Source organism: Leptosomus discolor, chromosome 4 (genome assembly GCF_034619465.1).
Source record: "Leptosomus discolor isolate bLepDis1 chromosome 4, bLepDis1.hap2, whole genome shotgun sequence".
NCBI lineage: Eukaryota > Metazoa > Chordata > Aves > Leptosomiformes > Leptosomidae > Leptosomus > Leptosomus discolor.
The window spans coordinates 8,937,729-8,965,496 of NC_141394.1; the positions used below are offsets into that span (position 1 = coordinate 8,937,729).

At 42.0% G+C, this 27,768-nt stretch overlaps 1 protein-coding gene across 1 annotated transcript; it reads right to left on the minus strand.

Moving 5' to 3' along the window:
* Positions 1–491: 491 nt before the first annotated feature.
* On the minus strand, positions 492–26,847 carry UGT8 (UDP glycosyltransferase 8). Its single transcript, XM_086464480.1, has 5 exons — positions 26,026–26,847; positions 7,166–7,308; positions 4,235–4,311; positions 2,534–2,753; positions 492–855 (listed from the first exon to the last, which is right to left on the minus strand). The coding sequence occupies exons 1-5, from the start codon at positions 26,845–26,847 to the stop codon at positions 492–494; spliced, it is 1,626 nt and encodes a 541-aa protein (XP_086320606.1).
* Positions 26,848–27,768: the final 921 nt, after the last annotated feature.

Genomic DNA, 27,768 nt, shown 5'->3' on the forward strand with positions numbered 1-27,768 from the left:
TTTTTTTTTAAACAGCATTCTTGAACAACATGTTGAACCTTCAACAAAGAAAACAGAACTAGCACTAACGTTCTCTCAGCTAAAAGACAGATATATTAAAATAATAAAAAAATAAAAGGAAAAAACCTCTGCTAATAAAAAGAAACCTCTCCTCATCTGGGACACACACATTTATCTTTTAAAAACCAAAAATTCATAAATACGGTCATTGTATAACTTTAGAGAATTAAGGCTTCTAAAAACTTCAGTGCCAAAATAACCTCTCTGCATCAGTATTAAGAATAAAATATTTTCCATTTTAGGTTGTGCTTGCCTTTTTTTTTTTTTTTAAAGATTTTTCTTAGTTCCATAGAATTTTGTCACATAATATTACATACTGAAGGGGAGTGTTAAACTGCTTATTGAGATTTTAAGTAGTTGTTAGACTAAGTTACAGCGATAAAATTCGATTACTGATCTGATTCATTACTACTTTACATGGGGCGGTTGGCTCATTTCACCTTTTTTTCATGCTTAATGTGGCCATTTCTTTTATACTTGCCATTTGGTATCCCGTTCTGGTAATGTCCATTAATAGCGCTATGTTCGTCATTTGACCAAAGATGTTTGCTTTGTTTGCGGATAAATTTTGTTACCCTGGCCAAAATATAATAAAGTAAGGCAGCACCCACTAGTACAACAAAGGCAATATCCAGTAAGAAATACTGATATAAAGAGATGCTGTAAACAGCGGCACGTAGATGTTGGGCTCCGTTGTGACGGAGAATGTAATTAATCCAGTATACAGTCCGGTTAACGGGATGACCGGGTTGGTCTTTGTGAATCTCAGACAGCCTCTGGGCCCGCTGCCGGTAGCTGCGGGGAAGAAAAAGAAAAGAGAAGAAAGGAAAAATCATTGTCAGCGCTCTGAGAAACACAAGCCTGCAAACACCCAAGTATACTTAAGCCTTTCCAGATCAAACAGTGTATTACTGCAGGACTCTCACAACCACCAGCATACAGAGGGCTAGACACAGCAGACAAACTGTCTTTAAATTAGTCCTTACAGCTCACCGATGAAGAATGACAAGAAAAGCAGACCCGTGTGTGACTCAAGGCAGAAATCCACCCTCCAGCAAAGTGATGAAGGGCCACGCTGACCTGCTGCCAGAAGGGAATTTTATCTAATCCAAAACGAACCCTATCAAGTCAGACACATTTGCCCTTTCCATTGTAAAGTGGCAACATACCCCGTCTAACAGGCCACTCATTTATGTTATTGCATACTGAATTACTAGAGAAACACAGCACAAAGCAAGTAACTCGTTTTTGATTGTGCAATAGACTATTTCTGCTTGGGTCCAGAGCTCAGCCTCAAACTTTTTATTTTCCTCAACAGGCTGTCCTCAGCAGCTAGTCGTGTCAAATTCCTTCTCCCTCCCCTCACCGCAGCTGCAGGGTCGATGGGTTCTTTATGCAGGACTTGTCTTTATACTAAGGATAATTGCACAAGGGAAAGGTGATGCAACTGATGTTATCAAGATCTCTTTAGTGACATTCCTCTTTGCTGCGGTCCTGCCATTCACTCCTCACAGGTTTCTGCTTTCCCAAGGTAAGCGCTGCTTACCGACTTTGCTCCCATGACAGCAAGCAGCACGGTTGGCACTGTTCTCCCAAACTACCGTCAGCCAGGTACAACAGCCCACCAGCTAACACATCGTTATGTTTTGATCTGGAGATGGTCTGAACATCACAGATGTTTAAAACAGAACAAACTTGTAAAGTGACTCTCTTCGCACTTTTATACCCCTGAGCAATTTTGTTCTCTGTAATCATAAAGAGTTAGGAAACCCAGTTCACGGGCTTTTACTTATTCCACCTGAGTAGTAAAAACAAAAAAAAAGCTTACAGAAAACAGACTGGTGTCCTCATATTCACAGCAGTATGTTAGAATATTGTCATTGCAACAAACACTTCCTAACCTTAAAAGAGGTATTACTGGCTAGAACAGGAAAATAATATTTTGTTATTTTTTTAATCAAATCATTGGACTTTAGTAGAGAGGGTTGTTTTTTTTTTTTGGGGGGGGGGTGGTTTGGTTTTTTTAATAGCTCCATGTTTTTAGCTACAAACCAAACATGCCACCCTACAGTCGCATCGGTGTATTTTTCTCCAGGCCCCTTAGGCAGCACAACAGACAGATTGCTAAATATGCAGTAGTCAAGACACACACAAAGAGACATTGGCCTGCAACAAGGAGTATGTCAGGACAGGTTTGTTTCTATAACCTTTCTGCCCTTCATGTGGCAACTGTCACAAAAAGAAAATGAGTCAATTGAGTTCTGGTACACAGAGCAACGAGCTTAGCACCTACACAGAAACCTGATCAATTGAGTCATCGTGTGAAATGGGACAACCATCCAAAGACTTGCCCCAACTCTACACACAAAGAAATCCCAACATGTGGTTCTCTCCCTTGCGCAAAGGTTCTGTATACACATATTTAACCCATAACAATAACTTCAAATAAAAGAAACAATTGCTCATTCCATACCTGGGATCATTAATAACTTTTACTAGGGCTTCATACAATTCGCTCTCAGTGACAGTCTTCCAGTTCAACAATATTCCCATGCCTTTGGCCTGCACACGAGTCATAGTATCATAATGGTCTCCAAAGAGTGGAATCCCCACCACTGGGACCCCATGGTACATGGTTTCAAAAATGCTGTTCAAGCCTCCGTGACTAAGAAAAGCTTTAATGTTAGAGTGACCTGAAAACAGAAGAGGCATGAAGATTAAAAAAACACCACCAAACATTTACATCTTCTTAATGTAAAGTTATTGAAGCAACTGCGCACAACACATTTGTCACCGTGTTTCTGTGGCTGCAATTCAGGAAGGCAAAAATGAACGCAACTTGTTCTGAAGTTCTCCTTCTTAAACCCACTCCACTGAAACCTCAAACACATTAGATGATTTCCTTATACACTAAGAGGGAGGGAATGGCCAATGCAAAAAAAAATTCTCATGTATAAGAGCTGTGTAAAATTATTAATGAAGTAATTAATATATATTGTTTACTCCTGAGTAGCTGCAGGTGGTGACTACAACCAGTTTAGCAGTACAAATGAGCCAGGGAGCGTGCATTTTTCCTCATTACTCTTAAGAAACACAAGCTATTTACTGACAGGACAACTGATGTTACATTCTCTCTCTGAAGTTTCACCTGCCTTACTTCAGGCTAGCGAGATCTGACAATAATGGTAACAATCTCATGTAATGGAAAAATGAGACTGCCCCAGAGCAACTCAGTAACCAAAACAAATCTACCTGCTTTAAAAGTCATTTGCCTAATCACCACGTTATGGTAACCAGTCCAGCCGACATGCATGCACACCGACGCACACGCATGCTTAACGCCTTCCATCAGCGCCCATCGTAGCACTGGAGCTGTTATGCAAACACACAAACACCCAGGTATCCCAGAGACAACCATAAATACTCTGCGGCCCCTCAGATCTGCAATGTATTCAGCTACCCTTCAACAGGGAAGGAAGGGGATGATAAACCACATAGACTCCAACATAGTCTGTACCAAGACTACCAAGTTTCATCTCCGCACCCAAGAACCTGCACTACCTCAGGTTAGTTAAACAGGAAGGTTGTTATCAGCTTGCAACACGTGTCCAAGTTCTCTTAGAGCTTTCTTTGGAGAAAAATATGTGTTTACATACAGAAGTATGTACAGACCCCTAAGACTTTTTTTGATGCAATGTGAACAGATTTTCTATGTGCAGTTTTATGAACCTTCTATGAAGAGCCCAGTGAACACCCTACCATGCTTTTTCTTAACAGAGAAATTAAGTTAGCAGATTGAAGAAAATTCCCATTTATTTATCCTTAATAATTATTTTTTCCTCAAACTGCATAGCTTCCATGGTATAGAAGACACTTGTCAAAAAATTTTCCCATTTATTAGGCCAAATAGTCTTTGGAATAACTATGCCCTTCCGCCCTATTAACTTAAAGAAAAAATGGAGTTAGTACTAGGGAAATACAATCAACATCAGAAACATCAGAAGTTTGATTTCATCACCTTGAAATTCTGGCAAATTCTCCACTCTTCTTCTATGACTTCCATTACAGAAATTATCCTAGCTTTATAACAACTGCTAATGCAGTTGAACATTGTTGGAAGAGCAACCTGAACTCGAGTGAGACTAAGCAATATATGATCAAAACAGATACTCACCAAGGAGGTCGTTTTGTGGTAACCATTCTATAAGCTTCGTATTGTTGCCTAAATTCCTTGGTTTGTTTCCTGAAAACCTAAAACAATAAAATCAAATGGAAACCAAGTTACTGAGACCTCCAAAATGGATAAACTCAAACCAGAGAATCAAACCAAATGATCCATGAGCCCTAAGTAGGTTTCCCATTACACAGGGATACCGTTTACGCACTGTTACAAGGAAACAAAATAGGCTCAACCAAAAGCCGTAAATAGCTAATAACTTCCAACATCGTATTTTCATCACGCAGTTTCCTTGCAAGCTGGCTTGAATGTAATGTTTTCTATTAACAGAATGGCAATGTAGTTGCTTCTCAAAGCATATATAACTTGCACTGTGATGGGCAGGAGGTTTTGTAACCTCTCCATCGTTCTGAGCCTATTGCTTTACTGAAAGCCCTAGGTGGTACTAGATAAATAGCCCCACCTAGAATATCCCATCAGCACACAAACAATAATCCCCTACCATCAACACCAGGTGTTCCCTTTCAATTGCCCAGTTTCCTGTAGCTCTTGATAACTGACACCATCTTATTTTAAAAGGAGTTACTAATACCAGGAAGGGAAAGGCCAACAGCTCAGCTTATGAGGCAAGAAGCTATTGATGAAAAGTTTGGAATTAGACTAGGAGACAAGTGTATTTTTCTCACTTGCACAACTGCCTGAAACCAAATGGCATCGTCTTGCTCACCTGAGGTTTCTGGAAAAGCTTAGCCCATAAAATACATGCACAAAGTACAAATTCATTCACATATTAATGTTACATACAGATAATAAAGGAAGTGAAATATATTCTAAACAGAAAAGAAAGAAGGAAAAAGCCACCAGTGGCTACTAGAGGACAGAGCTGTTCTGTAACAGCTCCTTCAAACAACTTCAATATATTGTTATTAGAGAGCATTAGAACTGTAACTTCATTAAAAAAATCACCCATATATTCTCAATTAAGCAATCTGTACAACTGGCTTGTACATTCCGTATGTTGCAAAAAGCCTACATTATTTATGTTAAGTTATATAAAAGCAAATAAACTATGTTACTGGTTTTGGCTCTAACTAGTACTCCATTCAGCAGACAGTGCGGATAACAAAAACAGAACAAAACAAAAAAACATAACAAAAAGCATTGGTAAGGAAATAGTAGCGAGGAAAATTAAAAAATTTAACAGGAGTCTTCAACCAAAATTGCTGCTTTTGCATTAAAAAAGCTATTCCCAAGAAAAACCCACGAAAATTGATTTATTTACTACTGTAAGAAAGAATGGCTAACTAGCTTTTAGAAAACTGGCTTTTAGAAAAGAACTGCTGACCAGCCTTTAGAGATAGGGAGGAAGGCCGATTTGTACTAACCGTTATGCCTATCTCCATTGCTGACTAACTAACACTTTAAAGATAAGAATGAAGCAGAATCCGCCAAATGAAGGACACCAGGTGGAATCCTCCAATCAGACTGTGGGGCTCAAGGAACACAGAAGACTGAGCAGGAGAGATAGGGAGGGCAGCTAGCAAGAGCTGGTTCTGTGAGTTGGAAAAGACCCAGGATGGTACAGGGCATGCGCCACAGGACAAGTTCAAAAGTTCAACCATGAGGAAGACTCGGACATTCATCCCCAACGACCACCAACGACCCCCAACAGAGGTGTAACTTGGGTGGACTGAGGCGGGACTATGGGAGGAATTTATGTCAATGAATTCCTGGAAATAATTAGAATAACCCAACCTTTTCTTAGAAATGTAATGAATAAACATAAAAGCTGTAAATATAAGGCAAGAATCCTAACACTTGGGCGCGCACGTATGGAAGGAGCTATCCCCTGTGCTGCCCAGTGCCGCAATAAAGAATACCTGCTTAATAACACTTAGTTGTTACTGAGTTTTCTCTGCTTCACTACAGAAAGTGGTATTTCCTACAGAAAAGCATTCCAGGGAAAGCATGACAAAAGGATAAACCAAGGGAAAAGCAGGAACGTCAACTGGGACTAATAATTAATTACAAGCCAAGCAGCGTTGCAGGCTTCATAAGAAACAAACACATAGCGGCTCTACGCCATCAAGAACTGATGAGATCTTTACTACAACTACCAAAGGTTCTGTGCCATAGCCTGAAGAATTTCTGTTTTCCTGTTCATTAGTGGGGTTCACTATTTTTATTACACACAGCAGTGAAAACGGTCCCCAAGAGACAGCAGGGAACAGGCCGCTAAATAGGATACCAATACAACTCCAGAAGCGCAGCAAAGACAGCAGTCATATATTTTAAGACACTGATTATCTGGAAACCAACGTTCACATAACGTCTCTGAGTTTATTGCAGAGCGAGGCTTCATGTGAAGCGGCTCTTTGATTTTTAACAGTAAGTTGAGAGCACCACTCAAGAAGCTTCTAGAGCTGGGGAAGCTTATTAGATTTTCACTCCTGCAGATTTAATTCCTTCAATTTCTCACAGAAAAAGGCAAGTGAGAAGAGCAATTATGAAAGTCTATGTTTACAGATAAAAAGAGGACAAGGGGCCTGAAAAAGTGAAGAAAAAGAAGAAGAAAGAAAAGCTGGGATTAAATCAGCAGGATGTCACTTCTTGCTCCCTAGGGTGGCTTCTTTATCAGAAATGATGACAGTATGTCACAATGTTATAACCTCGGACTCTTTTCGCTGTCCCCAAGCCTTCTAGGATGTAATCTCAGCATAGGAGTATAACCTATGCCTTATTCTGCCACAAAATCATTGCTCCTCCTTATTACCAGGGGACTGCAATATTTCCACAAAAAGCATATTTCAAAAGAGGCAGGTCCTCTGTACCACCCAGACTGTCTCAATTTCAGCTTCTGCAAGATCAAGATGGCACAACAGGAAATAAGCGCACTTCAAGTCACCCCAAGCACCTCATTGCACTTACCTCCAAATAACTCTCTGAGGCAGTCTTGCCAGAGCATGTGCTAACTTATTCGCTATGTCTTCTGACAGGTATTTCACTCCAGCTCCAAAAGAGACGAGGACAAAGCCATTTTCGTTAGCACCACTCACCCACGTTTGGAGATCCTGTTAAAGTGAAAATTTATACTGAGCATTGTAGAGCATAGGTAAACGACTGAAACATTAAATAAACGTAACAGCTTAGGAAGAACAGTTGTTGGTCCCTCTGTTACTTCGCAAGCCAAGTTTCAAAAGTAATAAAGTTTTAGAAATCACCAAGTACAATGACTTGATGATTCAGAATCCACGGTACAGGCCATGAACAGCAAAATTCTTCTGGGTTTGTTTTAGCTTCCGTATTAACAACCAGTTTCATAAGATCACTTGTCCTTTCCTAACTGACCAGTTGACACACATTCAAAAGTTAACACATTAGATTTTAACTCAGCAAAATATATCTAGATCTATCGTGTAGTATTAGCCTGGAAGTTCAGCACAGGAACTACATGAATGGTTTGGGACTTAACTGTGTGATTTCTAGCTTTAAAGAAAGCGAGAGCATTTCAAAAGGACTGTTTTTCTTTCATTTATACAAAAATAAATTGAAAGAAGCCAGAGCTTCAAAAAACACCTTCAGTTTCCACTGTTCCAATATTTCAAGAAGCAAGGAACCAAATTGCACTTATATGGCAAGCACAGGGTGGATGTCCCTCTTTCTTAGACCTACACACTTTATCTTAGACCTAACTGTGTGCCACTTCCACAGCCAGTTACCAGAATTGTATTAAATACATGGGAAAAAAAGGTAAAAGCCTCAGCGTACACTTTGCTTTTAGAAACACAGATTGAAATTCTTCTTTTTTTTTTTTTTTTTCCCCAATGCAACTGTTGGGAGTGGGAACTAAAAAATTATGCCACTTACATACAGGTATGTCAGTCTGCTGAAGATTATCTTTTATTTCCCAGGTTATGGTTTAATTCTGGTCTCACCAAATTTAAGCATAAGCCTGCTCAACACCAGTACAGCAATAGAAAAATGAGTAAAAAGAAAATTAAGAGCCCTGTTCACAATGTGCCTCTTGTCCTGGTAATAAACAGCAGGCCAGACAGTAACAGAGTAACGCTGTGCTACCCTATCTGACCACAAAACTACAAAAGCTACCAGAAAAAAGTGGCAGGAATAACAAAGACCTGCACATTACAGTGGGGTTGTATGCTAGTCTCTGCTACGCAGTGAAAAGGAGATTTCTGTTTTCTCTAGAATCCACACTTTTTAATTTTTCTTCATCCTTCTCCAGCACACTTTCTTTTCCTTTTTCTTTTTTCCTATATCTGCAAGGAGAGAAGGAAGAAGGGAAAGGAGAGGAAGTATCTCTAACCTGCCTCGAAGCGGAATCATTTATTATGGGCTAAACTTCTGACATGAAAGTTTCCAGGCGGTTTTGTGATTTATTTAAAGTTTGTCCTTGAATTTTACTTAAGGACCTAAGGCATGCTGCAATTGCATATGCACAAATTTGCAAACACGAATGCACAGACACAGGCTGGGCACTGTGTGGATTGAGAGCATCCCTGCAGAAAAGGACTTGGGGGTGTCAGTTGATGAGAAGCTCAACACGACCCAGCAACATGCACTCGCAGCCCAGAAAGCCCATTGCATCCTGGGCTGCATCACAAGCAGCGCGGGCAGCAGAAGGTGAAGTGAGGTGATTCTCCCCCTCTACTCCGCTCTGCTGAGACCCCACCTGCAGTGCTGCGTCCAGCGCTGGGGCCCCAGCGCAACACAGACACAGACCTGTTCGAGCAGGTCCAGAGGAGGCTGCGAAGATGCTCAGGGGGCTGGAGCACCTCCCCGGTGAGGACAGGCTGAGAGACTTGGGGCTGTTCAGCCTGGAGAGGAGAAGGCTCCGGGGAGACCTTAGAGGGGCCTCCCAGTGCTTAAAGGGGGCTACAGGAAAGGTGGGGAGGGACTCTCGATCAGGGAGGGTAGTGACGGGATGAGGGGTAACGGCCTCAAACTGAAAGCAGGGAGGTTTAGATTAGATAATTAGTAAAAAGTTCTTTACTTGTGAGGGGGGTGAGGCACTGGCACAGGTTGCCCAGAGAAGCTGTGGCTGCCCCCTCCCTGGCAGTGTTCAAGGCCAGGTTGGATGGGGCTTGGAGCAGCCTGCTCTAGCAGAAGGTGTCCCTGCCCATGGCAGGAGGGTTGGAACTAGATGATCTTTAAGGTCCCTTCCAACCTAAACCACTCTGTGAGTCTATGATTACAGTCACTTTAACTTAGTGGTTCAACTAGTTACATCTTGAACTATTTCCTATCTGTAGTTTAAAGATAAAGAGAAAATAACCTTTTGTGGGACAAACCATTCTGAAATGCAATCAAGTACCATGCTGTAAAAGACAGCTCTCTGCCATTTGTGTCATTTGATGAAGCTATATTCTGAGAGCTGAAGTCACCTGTTACAAGGTGGAACTGGACAACTGGAAGAAGCCAAACATTCATAGGCTCGGGTCTTCACAGAGCACTCATCCACCCTGAAACCTGCTGGAGGGGCTGAAACCTGGACACTTCTATAGTGCCACCTTGATGACAACTCCATGACACAGGTGCTCAAGAAGACAACAAGAGGAGACACGCTGCTGGACCTCATACATCCAAACAAGGAAGACCTTGTCTGGGATGCAAAGGTCGGGGGCAGCCTTGGCTACAGTGACCATGATATGGAGAAGTTCAGGATACTGAGAGGACAAGACAACTCTTGGACTTCAAGACAACCGACTGGCTTCTTCAGAGCCCTGCTTGGAAGAATCCTGTGAGATACAGCCTCGGAGAGAAGAGGGGTTCAGGAAAGCTGGCTGATATTCAAGCATCACCGCCTCCAAGCTCCTCCTCCATGGTCCAGGCCGATGAGCAGGAAGTTAAGCAGAAGTGGCAGGCAAATGAACAAAGGACTCCTGGCAAGACTCAAATGTACAAAGGAAGCATACATGAATTAGAAACAGGGACAGGGGGCCTGAGGGGAATATACAGGCACTGCCTGAGATTGCAGGGATTGGGTTTGGAAAGCCAAAGCCCATTTGCAGGTGAATCTGGTAAGGGACATGGAGGACAGCAAAATACATGAACAGCACAAGGAAAGCCAGGGGAACCACAGGCCCACTGCTGAATGGGACAGGGGACCTGGTGACAAAAAAATATGGTAAAGGCCAAGGTACTTCATGCTTTCTTCATCTCAGCCTTTACCGGTAAGGCTGGCCTTGAGCAATACCAGGTCCCTCAGACCAGAGGGAAAGTGTGGAGCAAGGAAGACCTACCTTCAGTGGAAGATCAGGCTAGGCTACTTTTAAATAAACTGGACATACACAAGTATATGGGATCTGATAGAATGCACCCAGAAATGCCAGTTGGCGACAGGGAACTGGCCAATGTCACTGCAAGGTCACTCCGTTATCTTTGAAAGATCAGGGCAATTTAAGGAGATTCCTGTGGACTGGGGGGACCTGAAGTAGGAAGAAAAAAAAAAAAAAGCAAGTGTCACTTGTATTTTCATGAAGGAGGATGCAGGGAATGGGCTGCTCAGCCTCACCTTGATCTTTGGAAGGCGGTGGAGCAAATAATCCTGCAGGTCATTTCCAAACATATTAAGTACAGCATGAATGGAGCAGTCAGCGTGGAGTTATGGAGGGAAAAATCAGCTTGATCAACCTGATAACCTTCTACAGTGAGAAAACTGGCTCAGTGAATGAGGTGAGAGCAGTGGATGTTATTTACCTTGACCTGAATAAGGCTTTCAGCACTGCTTCCCACCACAACCTCACAGACAAACTGATGATGTAGTGGCTACACAAATAGACAGTGAGGTGGGACTGACAACTGGCTAAACTGTGGGGCCCAAATGGTTGTGATCAGCAGCAAAGTCCAGCTGGAGGCATGTTTCTTTCTAATAGGGACAAAAAAAGGACAGCTGGCACTACTGCTCAAATATTTATCATTCAGCATTGGGAAGTCCTACCTGTGCCTCCTTATGCTTCATCAGACACGTGGTTTCTGCTGCTAGAGATCAGTCTGATCTAGCTGAGGAACAGCTCCCAAGGCTACTGCTCATCTGTGCTTAATTAGAAATTCAGTGAGACTTCACAACTCTGTGATGTATTCACATAATAAGAGTTATACATCATTATGTAAACATAGAGGAGGTATAAAATATTTCCTTATAATGGAATTTCTAATATAGCATTAAAAAAATCCCCATGTATAATAGCTATTAAAGTACTTCGAATTTTATGTAGAGAAAAAAAGAAAGGAATTTTGCTATGTACCATGGAATCAGAGTCACCCTACAAACTGGCTTTTGCATTTTACTGTTGTGCAATAGCAAAGCAACCTACTTCATATTACTATGGATGATTTCATAGCCAAACCTTTGCAACCCTTCCCTTTGAAGGTGATCCCACTGCTTGAGTAGAGCACAGCATGTACAAAGGCGAACTAACATTCTGAAAGCAAGACAAGGTCCTGCCATCAGGCTCAAAAGATGGAATCTGTTTGCCATAGTAAATGGGATTACATTAAAAAAAAAAACAAAACCAAAAAGCAAACAAACAAAAAGCAACAGAATACAAACCTTCTCATTTTGTATAAACTGAAGTGTACTATCTGAGTGGACCCTCGCCCAACCCACTTCTTAAGTGTGGCAACACACAAATGCATGCTCACAAGCTCTCAAACCAGGATCCAAGTAATAGAAGTTTGCATGGAAAGGTTTTAATTAACTGCAGAAATCAGGCACACTTCCCCTACAGACAGGTCCACACCAGTGAAATGAGGTTTGCCATGCTCTCAGTTGGTCCGGAGCAACTCTGATCCACCAGGTACGGAACAATTAACACAAGTGCTACAGGCAGTGACTTAGAACAACAGCCTACACAGCTACCATGGGTTTCCAGACCAGAGCTGGATGATGCCTGGCCAACCCAAATCAGAAGCAAAGGAACTCGAACTTGTCCTCAGGGTTTCTTTTAGGATGCTAATTTATAGAGTATGCTTTTGATTCTTCTCAGTCAGGGTCAAAACTGCCTTATAACAACCTCAAGAAGATCCAGAAGAGTTTCAACTCAGCTTGTTGTATTTTGACATCACCTGAAAGGTTCTTCTCCCCTCCCAATTCCAATTTGTCCTAATTTTACTTAAGCTTTACATGGTGCTGGTAGTAAGAGGAATTACTTGCCTGCCTTCTGATCTGCAGCCCCTTTCCAGTCTGCTTCCCCAGAGAGGTGCTGGAGATCAGTACCACGCATGGGCTGCAGAAAATGAACTACAGACTTGTTAGGACAAAGGTTCTCCTTGCAGACATCTGTGTAATTCCTGGGATAACACAGCCTTAATTAAGCAGGATCACTAAATACTGCTAAAAATGCAAGAGTTGGGTAAAAATCAGGAAATGAAGAACAGGAGACCTACACTGCCTCCTTGTACAGCTTCCCGAGTTCGTGACCTGGAGGAGCCCCTTATTCTCAGGTTCCTTTAACTTCTTATAATTATTTCTCCTGACAGCTTTTTAGTACAGCCTTTCTAAACTGAAGATCAAGTGAAAACAAATCCAAGTGAGTGGCATTCACAGGTCTTTGGATGCAATACAGATCTGAACATCCTGGTACAATTAGCTGGGCCATGGCACAAAAGCTCAGTATTTTCTTCTACTTTCCCTGTTCTTTATGCGGCATACAAGGTATAGAAGAGATACTCACAGTAGATAGAAAGTAGGCTATGATCTTGGCACATGAAAGAGACTAGATACTTCATCAGTATTATTACTACAGCTATGTAGTCACTTAATTCACACATATACATTCCTAATGTTTACATTAGGAAGCACATCGCAGTGACTATGATGCAGGGCAAGCAGTGCAAAACACAAGCTTTGAGCAATTCCCGCAAAACCTGAATCACGGAAGAGAACACACTGATGCCATGGGACAATTTTGTTTGCCTACGATTTCAGCACATCTAGTCACTATAGCCTTTCGTCACCTTCCTGCCTCGCCACTCATCAAGGCCGTATTAGCCCTAACACCCCAAGTACCAGGCTCAATGAACCACCACTCCCAACACCATATGCTAAGAAGTTTCAGACACCTAGGCTCATTTCCTTATGAATTCACGCCTTTCTTTTCTTTAAATCCACTTACACTTTTGACCTCCAGCACATTCTGCCTTCCCGACCTAATTACACACCGTATGAAAACACACTGAGTCAGGATGAGTCATTAGAGCCGCCTTCATTACAAGCGGCGTTCCCTGTTCAGGCAGCGTTTTACAGCTCTTTGCTTGCAGCAAGAAAGCAACCTCCTTTTACCCAGTTTAAATGATGTTCAGGTTCACTGTAAATTCAATGCTGTTTTTTTTAATGTAATGAAAAGATACTTAAAATTTGAAATTACAATTTTTGAGGTCTAAACCTACAGTAAAGATCTGGGGAAGGGGGTTATTACATGATGAGCTGCATTACTGAGCCTTCCTCAAACTCTTCTTCAAACTTCAGCTGAACACAAAAGTGAGAAGGAAACACCTTTAACTTTTGCAGTCAATTGAAACTTTACATATACGTTGTAAAGAGGAGTACTTCTTTAAATGGCTCTCTTTCGGAGACTGTATCAGAACACCCGATCTCTTTTTTTTTCACCCAAATATAAGTATTCTCAGTTTTGGCTATGTAGAAACGAAGTCTTGCCTCAATCACTTGAAGTCCTAGCACAGCCAGACAACATCACTTCCCCGAGCCTACCCTGCAAACTTGGCAAACTGACCAGCAGCTTAGGAACAGAGACCTGGCTTTCCCCTTCCAAACTAGGAATCAAACCTTACACTGTAACTCCCAAACCTTGAAGAACCTGAAAGCAAAATTTTCACTAGAATTTCTTAAAAACCTTAGATCAGACACTCAGAGAACTTGTAGTGTAATTATTCTTCTCTGTAAGTTCACAGTGCAAACAAGCTGACATTAATGAAATATTAAGCTGGATACACAGGTGCATACCAGGATTCTCCAGAAATTTTAAGATACTTAAACAAAGCTGAAAAGTCGGGGATTGGAGAAGTACTTGCAAAAATTACTTGAGGGAGGGAGGCTGTTTCCTCCAGGCTATCTCAGCAGTCAGTGGAGAGGCTGATCCAAAGGATAAATCTGAGCACGTACAGCTACCACACCTCTTCTTGCCCACCCCCATCTCACCAGGCACAGTACAACCTCAGCAGATTAGCCCATGGGAAAGACAGAAAACCTGTCAAGTGTACTACAGCACATGTTCAGTTTCTGAACTGAACTGTGAACTTCATTTTCTAACTGAACTCTGGTTTTCATCCAATTATAGCTTTATAGACACACCCACAAAACATCATCTAATACATATATTAATTAATTACCATTTTCACTTGAGTTAAGTGATGTAAAAAAATTACGAATGCATGCTAAGGTATAAAACGCTTAAGGGAGCCCCAATTACAACACTGTGTCAAACCCCATCAGGCCTCTGCCTGTTCTCATGTTAAGTTCTGTGCAAATGCATGTTCTTTGAGCAAAATCGAACAAGAGTAAGAGACTGAAATGACAAAATTCCTACGAAGCTCCCTACCAGTTCATTCGAATCCCTAGTTTCACTTACATTGACTGATCCTGGCACACTGAGGCCCAACGGAGGTACTGATTCCTCTCCGACCATATTCCACATCAGACGTGCTTTCTAAACCCTTTTAAGAAGTGATAATTAAACACACTTACAGGTCTCCGAGAGGTATGGCACTTGCATAGACCAGGCCAAGGCAGTCAGGCAGCTACTATTCCCTTCCTTCCCTAGGCAAGGAGCTTTCACATGGTAGCACACCGGCCTTGTGGTCATTTTGCCCCCCTCAGAAGTTGCACGCTTGCTTTTGAGTTTGTCATGCACACTGTTCACAGGCTGCGTAAGGAGGCTTCTCCTTTTTCAACAGGAGTGATACTGACTGCTGTCAGAGCTTTGCACAGGAGCAGACACTACAACCTTGCCTTGTCCTCTTTCCCAGTTTGGTGGCCTATGAGCAGTGATTTCTGTGTGACACCACACTACTAAGAGCGAAGGTTTTTGAGTATGTATCAGTCTTTTACTGAGGCTCTGCCTGTGCTTGCACACGAAGCATAAGCATTTACTGATCCATGTGGTACTATAGGTGCAAGGGAGGGGAGGGAGAGGAATAAAAAAAATAAACTAAATCTTTTTACCATTCTCAGACAGGAATGCTATTGTGCCAACCCTACTGTGTGAGCTTTGTTCTGTTTGATTTTCTAATTAGCTATTCTTAGCAGGCTTCGATGCTAAATGCACAGCTGTGACTATAGAGTGAGGACCCAGCTGGCAGTAACCAGTGGTGCCTAATACTGAGCTTTGTTTCAGATAAACAAAGTACACAAATACAAACATAACCGGGTGTAATATCCGAAGCTTTCCCTGTTCAGCTGCTCGATTCAAATGTGTAATAGCACAAATGCCTGTTCTTTGAATATGGTTGCAAACCACCATTCCCCAATGGAGAGCACAGGCATACTATGCAACTCCTACTACAAAATGCTGCTTAGAGTAGACAAAACCAGATCTATTTCAAAATAAATAAATAAGCAGCCACATGAAGCCCTCTTTAGAAAGGAGATACTCACGGATAAATAAACAGAAAGGTACACAGACCATTTTTATTAGTGTCCTAACTTTTTCTGGCATCTTCTAAATGGTACTTCTCCCACGTGAAATATTTAAATGCTGTATTAATAAATTTTTAATCTCATTTCAAAGTTTACTAAAAAAATTACATTTCAGCCCAGGTGGTTAAAGGTCATATAGATGCCATTATATGACCTTTACTACCACTGAATAAACACGGTCTTATCGTATAATCTGAAACTTATAAAATAACATGTCAGTCCACAGCAAACCCAGAGAAACACCAGCACTTTAGGCAAAGTACGATGCTTTTATTTACTTGCCAGGAATGTGTAAATCAGTTTAGAACCAAAAATGAGGGAGTTTATTTGCTCTAACAAGTAAAGGACATGGGACACCAGTGAACACCCAACTGCACCGAGCAGAGGATGGCTCACACCTCCCTGACTCAACACATCCAGCTGCCTTCTGCTGCCTCAGCTGAACATCTCCCCGTCAGTCAGCGCATGTGTCGCACTCTGAAAGTTATTTTTCCACTTACTAAATTCCTGCCTTTTAAAAGCAACAGCCACAAGGCAAACGTGCTCATTTAGCAGGATTTGTTCCTTTTCATACCATCAGCTGCAGTCAGTTCAACTAACAGCAGCCACACTGCTCCCAAGCGGGACAAGATCCTTCCCCACCCCACTATTTCCCTCTGCAAGTTAATCATTCTCTTTCCTCAGGTACAAGTTGCTGTCAGTCATCAACCTCCTCTCTGTTGCGAACTTGTAACTAAACATATTTTTTCTGGTCTCTTCCCCTCCCCTCTCCATTTATTCTGCTGTCTGAAGTCAAACTGAAACTTCCAAAAACAAAACAGAAGAGGTGAGGTATTTGTAAAGTCTCAATAAGTCTATATTTTGCCTTCCCTAAATATACTGATGTTGCTGACTTGCACCATATACTATTAAGATACTGATAAAACTCGTTTTGTTAATGAGATCTACCATACACAAAGTCCATGCATTAATATTCACATTGTTTTTCATATTTTGTAGTTCATATTAGCACAGAGTAAGATAATTCCAAAAAACAATACTTTGTTACAGACACTAAAAAAGCATGCTCAGATTACGGCATTTGACTAGATTCCTCTGTTTTCTTGCTGGTTAAAATCATGCTAACACTTTCATTTGGGAAACCAAGTAAGATCTGAACTGTCTTCTATTAGGACCCCAAGCACTAAGCACACTGTCGTCCCATATTAAACTAACCACACTGTTGATAAAGTGCTTCTTCAATAATACTAGACACAGACTCAGCTCTGTTGAAATAGACTTTTCCTCTTATGTTTCTCACTAACTATTTGGTATTAATATACTGCATATTTGGCTTATCAAAATGCATTGGGGGAAAAAAAGTCTTTAAAACCTTATGAAGCTTTCCAATGCCTGAAATGTCGCATTTTCTTGTCCCTGACCTCTGCTGCCTTTTCCCATATAACATCCAACACCGACATTTCACTTCAAAGAGGAATGAAATCCAGACTCAAAAACACAGGCAAGAAATCCAGTACCGCAAGCCTTTTGTCTTTTCTCCCGTATCTCAGCCCTCTCTAGGGTTACAGGCATATCCAATGAAGCCTCCGAGAACACGGGCTACCTAAAACTAGAGGTCAACTAGAAAACTGCTACGCAAGTACTTCCCTGATGCAACACACTGTCAAAAATCCATTACTCACTGGGCCTTTGGCAAGCACCCTGGGAAAGCAGCCTTGCCTTTCAAATGAATGGGAAGCAGTCGAAAATAAGAAGCTTGCCCTTCAAGAGAGGTTATTAAAATCACTGCATAGGAGTAGCAGATGCAGCAGAGGTACGCTCAAAACCAGGATTCAAATTAAAAACCTTGTTGACGTTACCCCAGAAGCAATATTCTGCTAAAAAACCCACCAAAACCAATATTCACTTTCCTAAGCATGAAGCCCTGTCATACAACTCACAAGCGTACACAGAAGAGTTTGATTATTAAATGCAAACCAAGGTTTTGCCAATTCTCCTACAGTTTCAGTAGCTGCATACCTCGTAGAAAAGCTGTACAAGTAACAGCTAAGAAAAGACAGTTTTAAGCACAGAGACTGTTTTTACTTATGCCATCTATAGAACATTGGGTCAAATGAAATTGCAGTGAATACAGTAAGAAGAAAATTGAAGTTCAATTTTAAATCCAGACCTCTGCATTACAGATACTGACATATATCCCATCCATAAATCCACACTGTAAACTGATTTAGGGTGGAAATTTTGTCTTTCATTGTTCCAGTACAAAAACCTGTGCTCTGTGGATGGTAGGAGATACAGTTCTAACCTGCAGCTTTGAATTAATAATGGCATGTTCTTCTTCACTTCCTCTTCAGACTAAATAGCTTTTTCTCTCCCTGGAGCTTACTGCCTCCTTTTTTTTTTTAGTATTCATAATATATATATGCATACATATATATGTGTGTGCATATGTGCATACACAGATACATTCATATATTTTAAACAGGCCATCAGTCATCACCCCTTCTTTAAGAAGCTTAATATCAGCTGGCCTCTGAGCCTGTGTTTCAGTGATAAGATCTCACATCCTTCAATAAAACCTCCCCGATCTCCTCTTCTGCTCCTCCACTTGGTTGGGATGATCGGAATTTCCCTCAGAAACTCCCAGGAGGGCTCCATCTATGCGTGTTCTCCCTCGCCTTTGTTCAAAAAGCATCAAGAGAGACCCAGGCACTGCACTGACACCCGCTGAGCAATTGGGTCTGGATGCAGGCAGGGCTGCCGGCACAGGCAGCACAGCGCTATGCAGGATGAGTCCCTGCAGCAGTCACCAGGTAACCTGCCTTCACCATCCCAGGCCAGGACTGTGCTGGGTCTGGGAAAGCTTGGGGAGATGAATGGAGATACAACCGGCAGCAAAACAGCAGTGAAGGTCAACACTCAATTAGAGGTGTATTGCTGCGTTAAAAAATAATTGTACTCAGAAGTGTTAAAAAGCAAACACAAAATAAATAAAACCGTTAAGACAACGTTGTTAATAACGAAACTTCTGTTGGAGGGGCTGTTGCAACCTACAACAAGCTGTTCCACCCACTCTCAGCCACTAAAACCAGGGCAGGGAGCCAGGTGTGGGACTGTCCCTTCTCCTCCCCATCCTCACCTTCAGTTCTTCCTCAGAAGCCTCCCTCCTCTCCTGGAGGTCCCAGCCGCAGACACCTCACCACCCCAAACAATGGGTGCCACCTAACACCAACCCAGTCACAGGATATATAAATACCCAAGCAGATTTTTAGCTAAATAACAGCTATCCACTTCACCTGAATAACCTTTAAGCAACTAGGACATCTGAAAAGAAAAGTCGGCTTGGTTAAAAAGGTTATTTTTTTTAGAGTCAGTATCGTCAATAATTAGGCTTGCTGCTTTTAAATGTCAGCTTTAAACACATCCCAGTTTCCCAAACTATACAAACATGGTATTCAAACACAAGCACATTCCAAATACTGTATGTCTTTGGAAATATGTTGCTCTCTTCTGTTTCTCTACATAATGTTAGAAATTATCCTACATATGCTAGAGAAGTAGACCATAATAAAAACACTAGCTCTTTATTTATTTGTCCTACACACAGGTCAGTTTTAAAAACTTGCAAGTGACAGTCACAGTTAAAGCACTGCACACTACCAAAGTGAATACATCTTTTTGATTTGTGCATTCCAACACAAAAATGATTAATCAGAATATTTAAAACCACAAAAGCTGTTTATAATAGTAGCTTATATTACCCTGTTTGACTTTTTGTAAATAAATAAATAAACATAGTAAAAAACCAAAACCTGCCGTTGCTGTCGACTTTCACAGTTTGACCTATGAAACATCCAAGGTCCGAACCTTGCATTTTGCATTCCAAATACACACAATCATTTAAGCTGAAGAAATAACCACCTCGTACTACTATCCATGAACCACATAAACTTGCTTTTTGATGGACAGCACGGGCTTGCTGAAGAGGTTCGGTATTTGATCACTAGATGCCACCTCACATTTGGCATGTGCACTTGGAGGACCTGCCCTCCTGACCAAGTATTACTGGAGATACTGTGCTGACTTCTGAAATTAGCCCTGCATCCTTTTCCCTGTCTTGCACCACACAAGTAGATGCTGAGTCACAGATCTTCCCAAATTTAAAATGCCGCAGTACAGCAAGAATAGACACGGTTCGCCAACCTAGCCGTACTGGAGCATCTGAGACTGGAGACTACAGCAGTTTTATGACTGTGGGTACCTGAAGGGCTCAGGCAACACCTACTTGTGTAGCAAAAGATCAATTGTTGGGGTGGGAAGAAGCTTTATGTGGAAACGTATTTCGGAGCCAAGATACATGACACCATCTGGTTCAGCACAGAATTTACACAGTGCCCCATAATCTCTATCATCTTTAAAAGACCTTTTGTCTCCCCAGCTGACAATCGCATGCATTTTAAAACAGGTCTAGAATCGGTTCACATCACCAGAAATTTACTGTCAAAAGTAGCTGATAAGAACTATTCCCCAGACTTTAAAAACAAAAAAGACAATGCTATGCCATGTGCAAAAACTTGCCACTACAGTCTGCAAGAGCTTATAGACGGTGTCCTTGAATTTGAATGAAGGAGGAAAATCTGATCTAAGGAATAAAACTACTCTGTATTCTTCCACCTAATTTTAAATACCAGTATCAGCTAACACACGCCTAGTAAACATACAGCCATCAGCAAGACTCAGTTAAAAACCTCAACTTTTTAATGAAGGTATTTCAAAGCCACCAATTTGTTACATAGATGTAGATCTATATAATAACAAGATTAGATGAGATCTACTGGGAGGAGCGAGCAAGGTACTGTAATTACTGTCTGTTGACAGCTATGGCTGAAAGGACAGCCTCTAGTTCTGAAACACGAACACCCTCTGTTATAACATAAATTTCATTTACTCAAGTACAGTAGAAGTAAAAAAAAAAAAATGAACTGTCACTTGTTTCTCTTTTCCTATCAATGACAAATAGCACTTAGTCTGCAGTACCACCTCCAGATCAGTGTTGAAAAAAAGCACAGCATTACACAGAGGTAGTTACGAAACTACACGAAACCTGTGCAGATGCAAAACAGCAGCTCACCTCATGAGATACAGGGCATGTGTCATTTTACCAAAAAAAAAAATAAAATGAAGTGAATACTGACTGATTATCTCAATTATAACTGTATCCAAACTGCAGGATCCAACCTATGTGCAAATGCACCTACATCATCAACCAGTTGATGGAAAGGAATCCTCTTGAAAAACTATTCAGCTGCTCTTCTAGCAGCAAAGATGCCTGCTTGCTTCCAGTGCCCTCTGTCCCCTCCTCGCCAGCGACTGGGTATTTCCCGAGGCAGGGGCTTGTAGCACCCGTTGGGTTTCTACTCTGATTCAAGGACGTATGTTATCAGGCTGATTAATGCCTAACTACATATCAACCTAGTCACAAGATATAAATGCCACAGCAGAGGTTTGCCCACTGTTTCTTAAAATGTGTGCTACCTTAAGAAGACAGCTTCATTCAGCTTTGCAAGAGCCCCCTGGAGAAGCGCAGTAAGAAAGAGGCAGAGGAGCCTTTTACTTTCCTAATGGCCACTGACAGTTATCTGGAAAATCCTGCCAGGGAACACCACACACTTAGTAGTTTAACTCAGCAATGACCTTAAAGACTGGATATTCAGTTTGTCTCTACCTTTTTATCTTTTACGGCTAATTCTGCTTGCACTGTCCTCTACGCAATCCTTTTGGAGTTAACTATACAAACACTGGACTCTTTCCCACATGCATGTAAGAATTTATTCACTTACAGGTAACGGGTGCAGCCACATCAACCACCTCCTTGTCTCTTACAGAGCACTGTACTTAGGCAAGAAGCACCTTCTACAGCCACACAGTTTCACCGGTGAAAACAGCACACTAGCTACCACAGAAGACAACTAACTGTGCACTGTCTATTGCCTACGCTGAACTTAGAGAAGCAATGATCAGCCGTCCCACCACAATGAAACCAAGGGACACAAGTTAAGTTCAGCTTCATCCACCTGCAGCAGGGATCAGAAGAGCACAGGACGAAACGTGCCACCACCAGGAATTTCAGTCACTGACTGACATACAGCCTCTCCATAAAGGGCAAGACTAACCCTGCTACACCGACGAGAAAGCACTGAGCTGCCCATGCCATGCCGCAAGGCACCGCAGGGAGCCGGGCAGAGCGGTGACCTCCAAAGGACCTGCTGCTCTCCTTGCTGGCTCTTGGCTCCTGCTCCTCGGCATGCTGATCACTGCAACCGCGCCAAGGGACACCGCGCCAAGCGCAGACCGACATCGGGGCACTGCCTTAGAGGAAAAACAAAAAGGAGGATCCGAGCCTGGCGAAGGCTCCCCAAGGCATCTGGGCAGGCTGCAACCCAAAGACGCGTTTGCAGCTTGTGTACCACAGCCGGGTGCTGCACTCCGCAGCTGTAACTGCTACAGAGCTCAGCAGCAGCTCAAAATCACACCCGCTATGTAAGCTAACTGCGTGACCGGCTACTGCTGGTTTCTGGCCTGTGCAGGGCAGCAAGGATCTGTGCCAGTAAGGCCAGTTCCCTTCACTGGTGACGCGCAAGATGCACAGCTAACATACGGCCCCTGCAGCGAGTGCAGCCTGGCCCTATCTGAGGGCCGTGCCAGCACAGCAGAGGCTCTGCATGTACACTGTGCACGCTGCAGCAGCTTGACTTTGGCTACATCTAGTGTGGTCCCCAATCTGAGCATCCCCCCATGAAGCATGTCCCTTAAAGCCATCCAAAAGGTCAAACGCTGCTACAGACCCTTATGGGGGACCCTTTGACCCTTATGTCTCCTATCAGACACTAGTAAGCATTTGGTTCACAGGTGAAATAAAGCTTCCAGCTTAACATCCTCTAAAATAAACCTACCTGCACAAAAGACACTCTACAAAGGGAACCTGCATGCAGCAAAACCAGGGTGACTGAGCGATTTACAAAACCCTTCCACTGCCCTAAACCAAAATATTAGCACAGATGGGACAGAGCAAAGCAAGAGTCGGGTTTGTTTACCCTCACGCACTATTACATGACATTGATATTCAGCATCTCCTGCTACCTGGTACCTTTAAAGCTGTGTTTTTCTAACTTTTCTTTAAAGAAAGCTTAAGGAAAACACAGGTGCAGACTCTAAGCAACCATGTAACAGAGCTACCACATCCCCTAGAATTAAACAACAGCCATCGCCTGACAGTTTAAAAGGCCTTGACCTTTGTCTCAACTTTGACCATTTAATTATTACACTCTGCTTTTTCTTTTCAAGATGTTCCTTATTAGCTCTTCAGTTACGTGTAGGAATCCTGATCTGGTTAAACAAACCACTTTTTTCCCTTTTCACTTCCTGCCCCCCAAAAAATAACAAACTCTCTCTGCCAACAAGGCAGCAGTGCCACTGCTGAGGTGCCTGTCTATTTTGTGTTGAGCAGGTATTTTGGACTTGGAAAAAACAACATGGCTTTTTTTTTTTTTCCTAATACTTTGCTACCAGAAAAAGTGGACTAGGCTACTTATAAGCAGTTTTGGAGAACCTAAGAGACCTGAATGGCTTGTAATAGTAGCTTAAATTTGCCTGCTAAAGCTGTTATTTCCAGCCACACACTCCTCTTTTCTGATGATCATCTCTGGGCAGGAGCATCGCTTTCATTTACAAGATGCTCCTGAAGCGTCCCCATGCCGAGCCCAGCACAGAAACATGAACCAGTTCTGCTTCTGGTGTACCTTAACGCCCCAGGCTAAGAGCTGCAGAAGATAAGCGAGTAATGGCTCCTGCCTTAGAGATGCAGCAATAGCTGAACACAGTCGCAGCCCTAGCTATCCAATTTAGCCTGCCAGAATAAAGCAACAGTTATGAAGTTTATCTAACTGTTCAATAAAAACAAACTGATTGCCCAGTAATTTACCTACAATACATACCACAGTGGATTATGCAGAACAGTTTAAGCATGGGCAAATTATATGATAAAAGATGAACACACTCACTTCGTCTCTCTCCTATTCAATCAAATCCCACGCTTAGAAGACTGGAAGAACAAATTGCCCAACAAAACCGAGCAGAAGGTAAAATTGTCACAGTTCACAAGTAATTACAGGGGTTTTCTCCCCACACACACTGTAAATAAGTATTTGCAGCATGCACTCTACCAACAGATCTATTTCAAGGTCACTGTCAGTCTGGTTATATTAAACATTTTACTTACTGTTCCACCTTGTTGCATCACAAGGTATTGTAGCCAGTTAACATCTGTGGTTCCAGAGTAAATTTAGAAAGTACACAGAAATATATTCTCAAAAGGCTCCCAATATGTATCTATATACATGTTTACAAATACACATCTCTGTATCTATACACACACACATCCCTATAGCAAAACATCGAAAGAAAACTGCTCCTTTCATTTTCTTGCACTCCATTTTATAGCAAAGAAAGTATCTGCCTTTGAGGACAGTTAATTTTTTACCCTAAAGAGCAATCCACAGAGATAAAAAAAATGACGATGTTAACGTAGTGCCCAAATTTATCATGCAAAGACATTTTGCTTCTTACAGAAGAAGAAAATATTGGTTTGGAAAATGGAGAGCTAAAACTCAATCCAGCCAGCACGTTTCTCCTGGAAAGAATAGGGCTGAACTTTTAGACACTGCAGGGCTACTTACAGTTTGCTTTCTTAGGGTATCTGTGCAGCCTGACACTTCCTAAACACAAACACATTGATGCACACACAGGAAGAACCAGTTAGAAGCAGCACTGTTACGGTCACCTCTGATGACACCTTGGAGAACAGACAACAGTGTATGTCGGGATATAATCACTAGTGTGTTCAGAGTGCAATGCAACTGCCTGCTCTTGTTCAGCTCAGACACATTTAAAGTTGAATAGGAGAGGAAAAAAAAAAGATGAGGGAATTGGTTCAGTGTTCCACATCCTGCAGCCCAAATCTGAGAAGTCTCTCATATTTTCTGAGTCGATGAAAACAGGTATTGCTAAGTCAAGGCACTACCAACAGTGTGAAGAACAATAAAAAATAACAAAGAAAAAACACACAAAACAACAACAAAAAAAACCCCAGCCTTCCAAGATCAATTTTCAGGCTAAACCAGATGAAAAGTGGGCCTGGCAATTTTCACGCAAAAAACAAAGGCTGAACAAGGCATTTTTAGAAGCAAATTCCTGAGCACTACAGGTCTACCTACCTGTTTAGCACCCAGCCAGAAGCATCTCCAAAAGCATCTCCAATTTAAGATCTACTTGTTTATGTATACATAAATAGAAGTGCAAGATGGTTTTCTGTGAAATTTCGTCCTGCCATTGCATTGCTGAACAGAGGCACTCTTGGATTTCAGGTATCAAAGATCACATGGTACACTGAAGTAATCAAACCTAATAATTAACCCATGCAGCCAGGATTTCCGGAATCAGTCCAGTCGCTATCACTATTTCAGTCTGAAGTTCAGTACCTCAGGGCCAGTAAAGTGTACAGTAAAAATACATATCCAAGTACATTAGTGGTGCCATTTATGCCAACTCACATCATCTCCATTTCTTGGCCTATACACAGTGCCTTCATGCTTATATACATGTGTTTAAGCCACTTTTACCTATCAAACCAAGGAAAGCAAGCTCTCCATAAAAACACTAATACCATGAAAATAGATAGTATAACCTATCAGCAGGCTTCTTTAAGCATAAGCAGTATTCATCCATTCACCCTTCTTCCCATTTTAACCCATGCTTGGTTAGAAGCTGCAGATATAATTTCCAAGATAGCATGCACTGTCTTTTCCCCTCTACTGTACCATTAAGCACCTTACTCAAAAGCAAAATACTCCCTGCAACCACAAAAGACTCATTTTGATGAGTTCCCCCACCACCACCCCAAGCTACTTCCAGTGACTTCAAGGGTATATTTCACCAAGCAACAACAAAAGACACTAAATCCCATTTGGAATTCATTGCTTGAAAACTGCTACTCATCATCATCATATGAGGTCAACCAGATACCACAGAAGTTATTGTAAAGCTCAGCAAACCTTACTTCTGGCAGAGGGCTGGCCGGTTTGGTTAGGATGCCTCCCACATACACAACGTTGGGTAGCGTAGGTCTCGGAAACTCCAGTGCTACATCAGTACAAAGCATCCACAGGCTGGATCCATGAACCAAGTCATACATGGACCTTTCCGGCAGAACGTTGTGTTTCTGCATTATCCTTTCATATTTTGGCAGAACCAAAAAACTGACTCCAAATCTTGAAATAAGATAAACAAAAGTATTTTTAATCCTCTCAAATAGGTTCATGTGATCTGTGAGCAGCGAGTTGAATTCTGGAACATAAGACAGTGGAGCTGGAGCACCCACTTCTGCTGGATACCAGAGGCCAGTGGAAAAGACAGCATATTTAACCCCTAAAAGATGAGCTATAACAAATCCACACATCTCATTGGGATCTACCAGGAGCAGGTCAAATTTTTCCTGTTTCAGGGCACGCATGAGGTTTTGGTTTCCAACGATCATGTCACAGTTCTTGGAATAGTGGTCCAGGATATCGAACAGTTCAAGGGCTGTCAGTCTCCCCGAGAAGATACTCCTCATCTTGGACTGGAGAAAATCATCCGAGGTGCTGCTGTTAAAGATCCCTGGGTAGCGCTGAAGTCTATAGTGATTAGACGGAGGAATCTCTCTGCCCTCAGAGAGGAGAAACACTGTCTGGTGACCTTGGTCATGCAAGGCTGAGGCCAGAGTCTTGAAAATATAAAGATGGCTTTCAAACATAATTGGCGGCACAACAACGATTTTGGCAGCCCTCGCTATGCCGACAGCACTCCACAGGAGAATGAAAGCTGGAGCGTACGGCTTCATAGCTGAAATGAGATATAAAAGCATTACATTAACAGAAGACAAGTTTGTATGCTACCTGTGAAATTAAAAGAAGTTATTATGTGGCCGTCCCATGAAAGCTAAGCACATGCCCCTATTTCAAAGACGTCTTTGCAATGGTCAAGGGGAACAAGAGAGCCACTCAGCTTCAGAGTGCATTTGGTAGTGCTTGGGTTTCCAGCAAGGTCTGTTTTTTCCCCTCCCCTTCCTTTCTATCTGGCATCAAGGCTAGACAAGAGACTTCTTCCAACACAGATACCAACACAGCACCTCCATTAAATGGCCAGAAAAGCAACTGAGACAATGAGGTTGGTACCCTCCACGATGATACCACATCCACCACTTCCAAATTATATATGCCACCCAACAGCTGCAAGATCTTGAAGTCACCTCTGAAAGCTAGATCCTGCGACATTTGGGATTGTATTTAAAAGCATGACCGCATTATTGTCACTGTAATACATTAACTGAATAAGAAAGGTACCAAGTTCAAAGACCCAAAGGCTAAAATCCTCTATTTATTCACACATAAGACCAAAGGATGCACTGGTGATTTTCAGTGCATAGGATGTAAGATGACTCTTTTATAAATACAATTCAGTCTTGCCCTCTCAACTGGCACTTCTCATATATCCATTTTAATTTTGTAGTTTCAGCACACCACGCTTCATGCTACTGTTAACATGGTTACGAGGATTTCTACTGCAAGGTCTTGTCCAATAGCCACCCACAGCTTTCCAACTGTCCTCCTTCGTTGCAACTCTCTACTCTGATTTAAGAATAACATTCTCTGCCCATATAAGCCAATGGGAACAGAGAAGATAAAGGGTGAGGTTTTTTTCTCCTAAAAGAACATGCAAATCAGTGTTTTTCTTTAGTATCAACACTAATCAGATACATGGG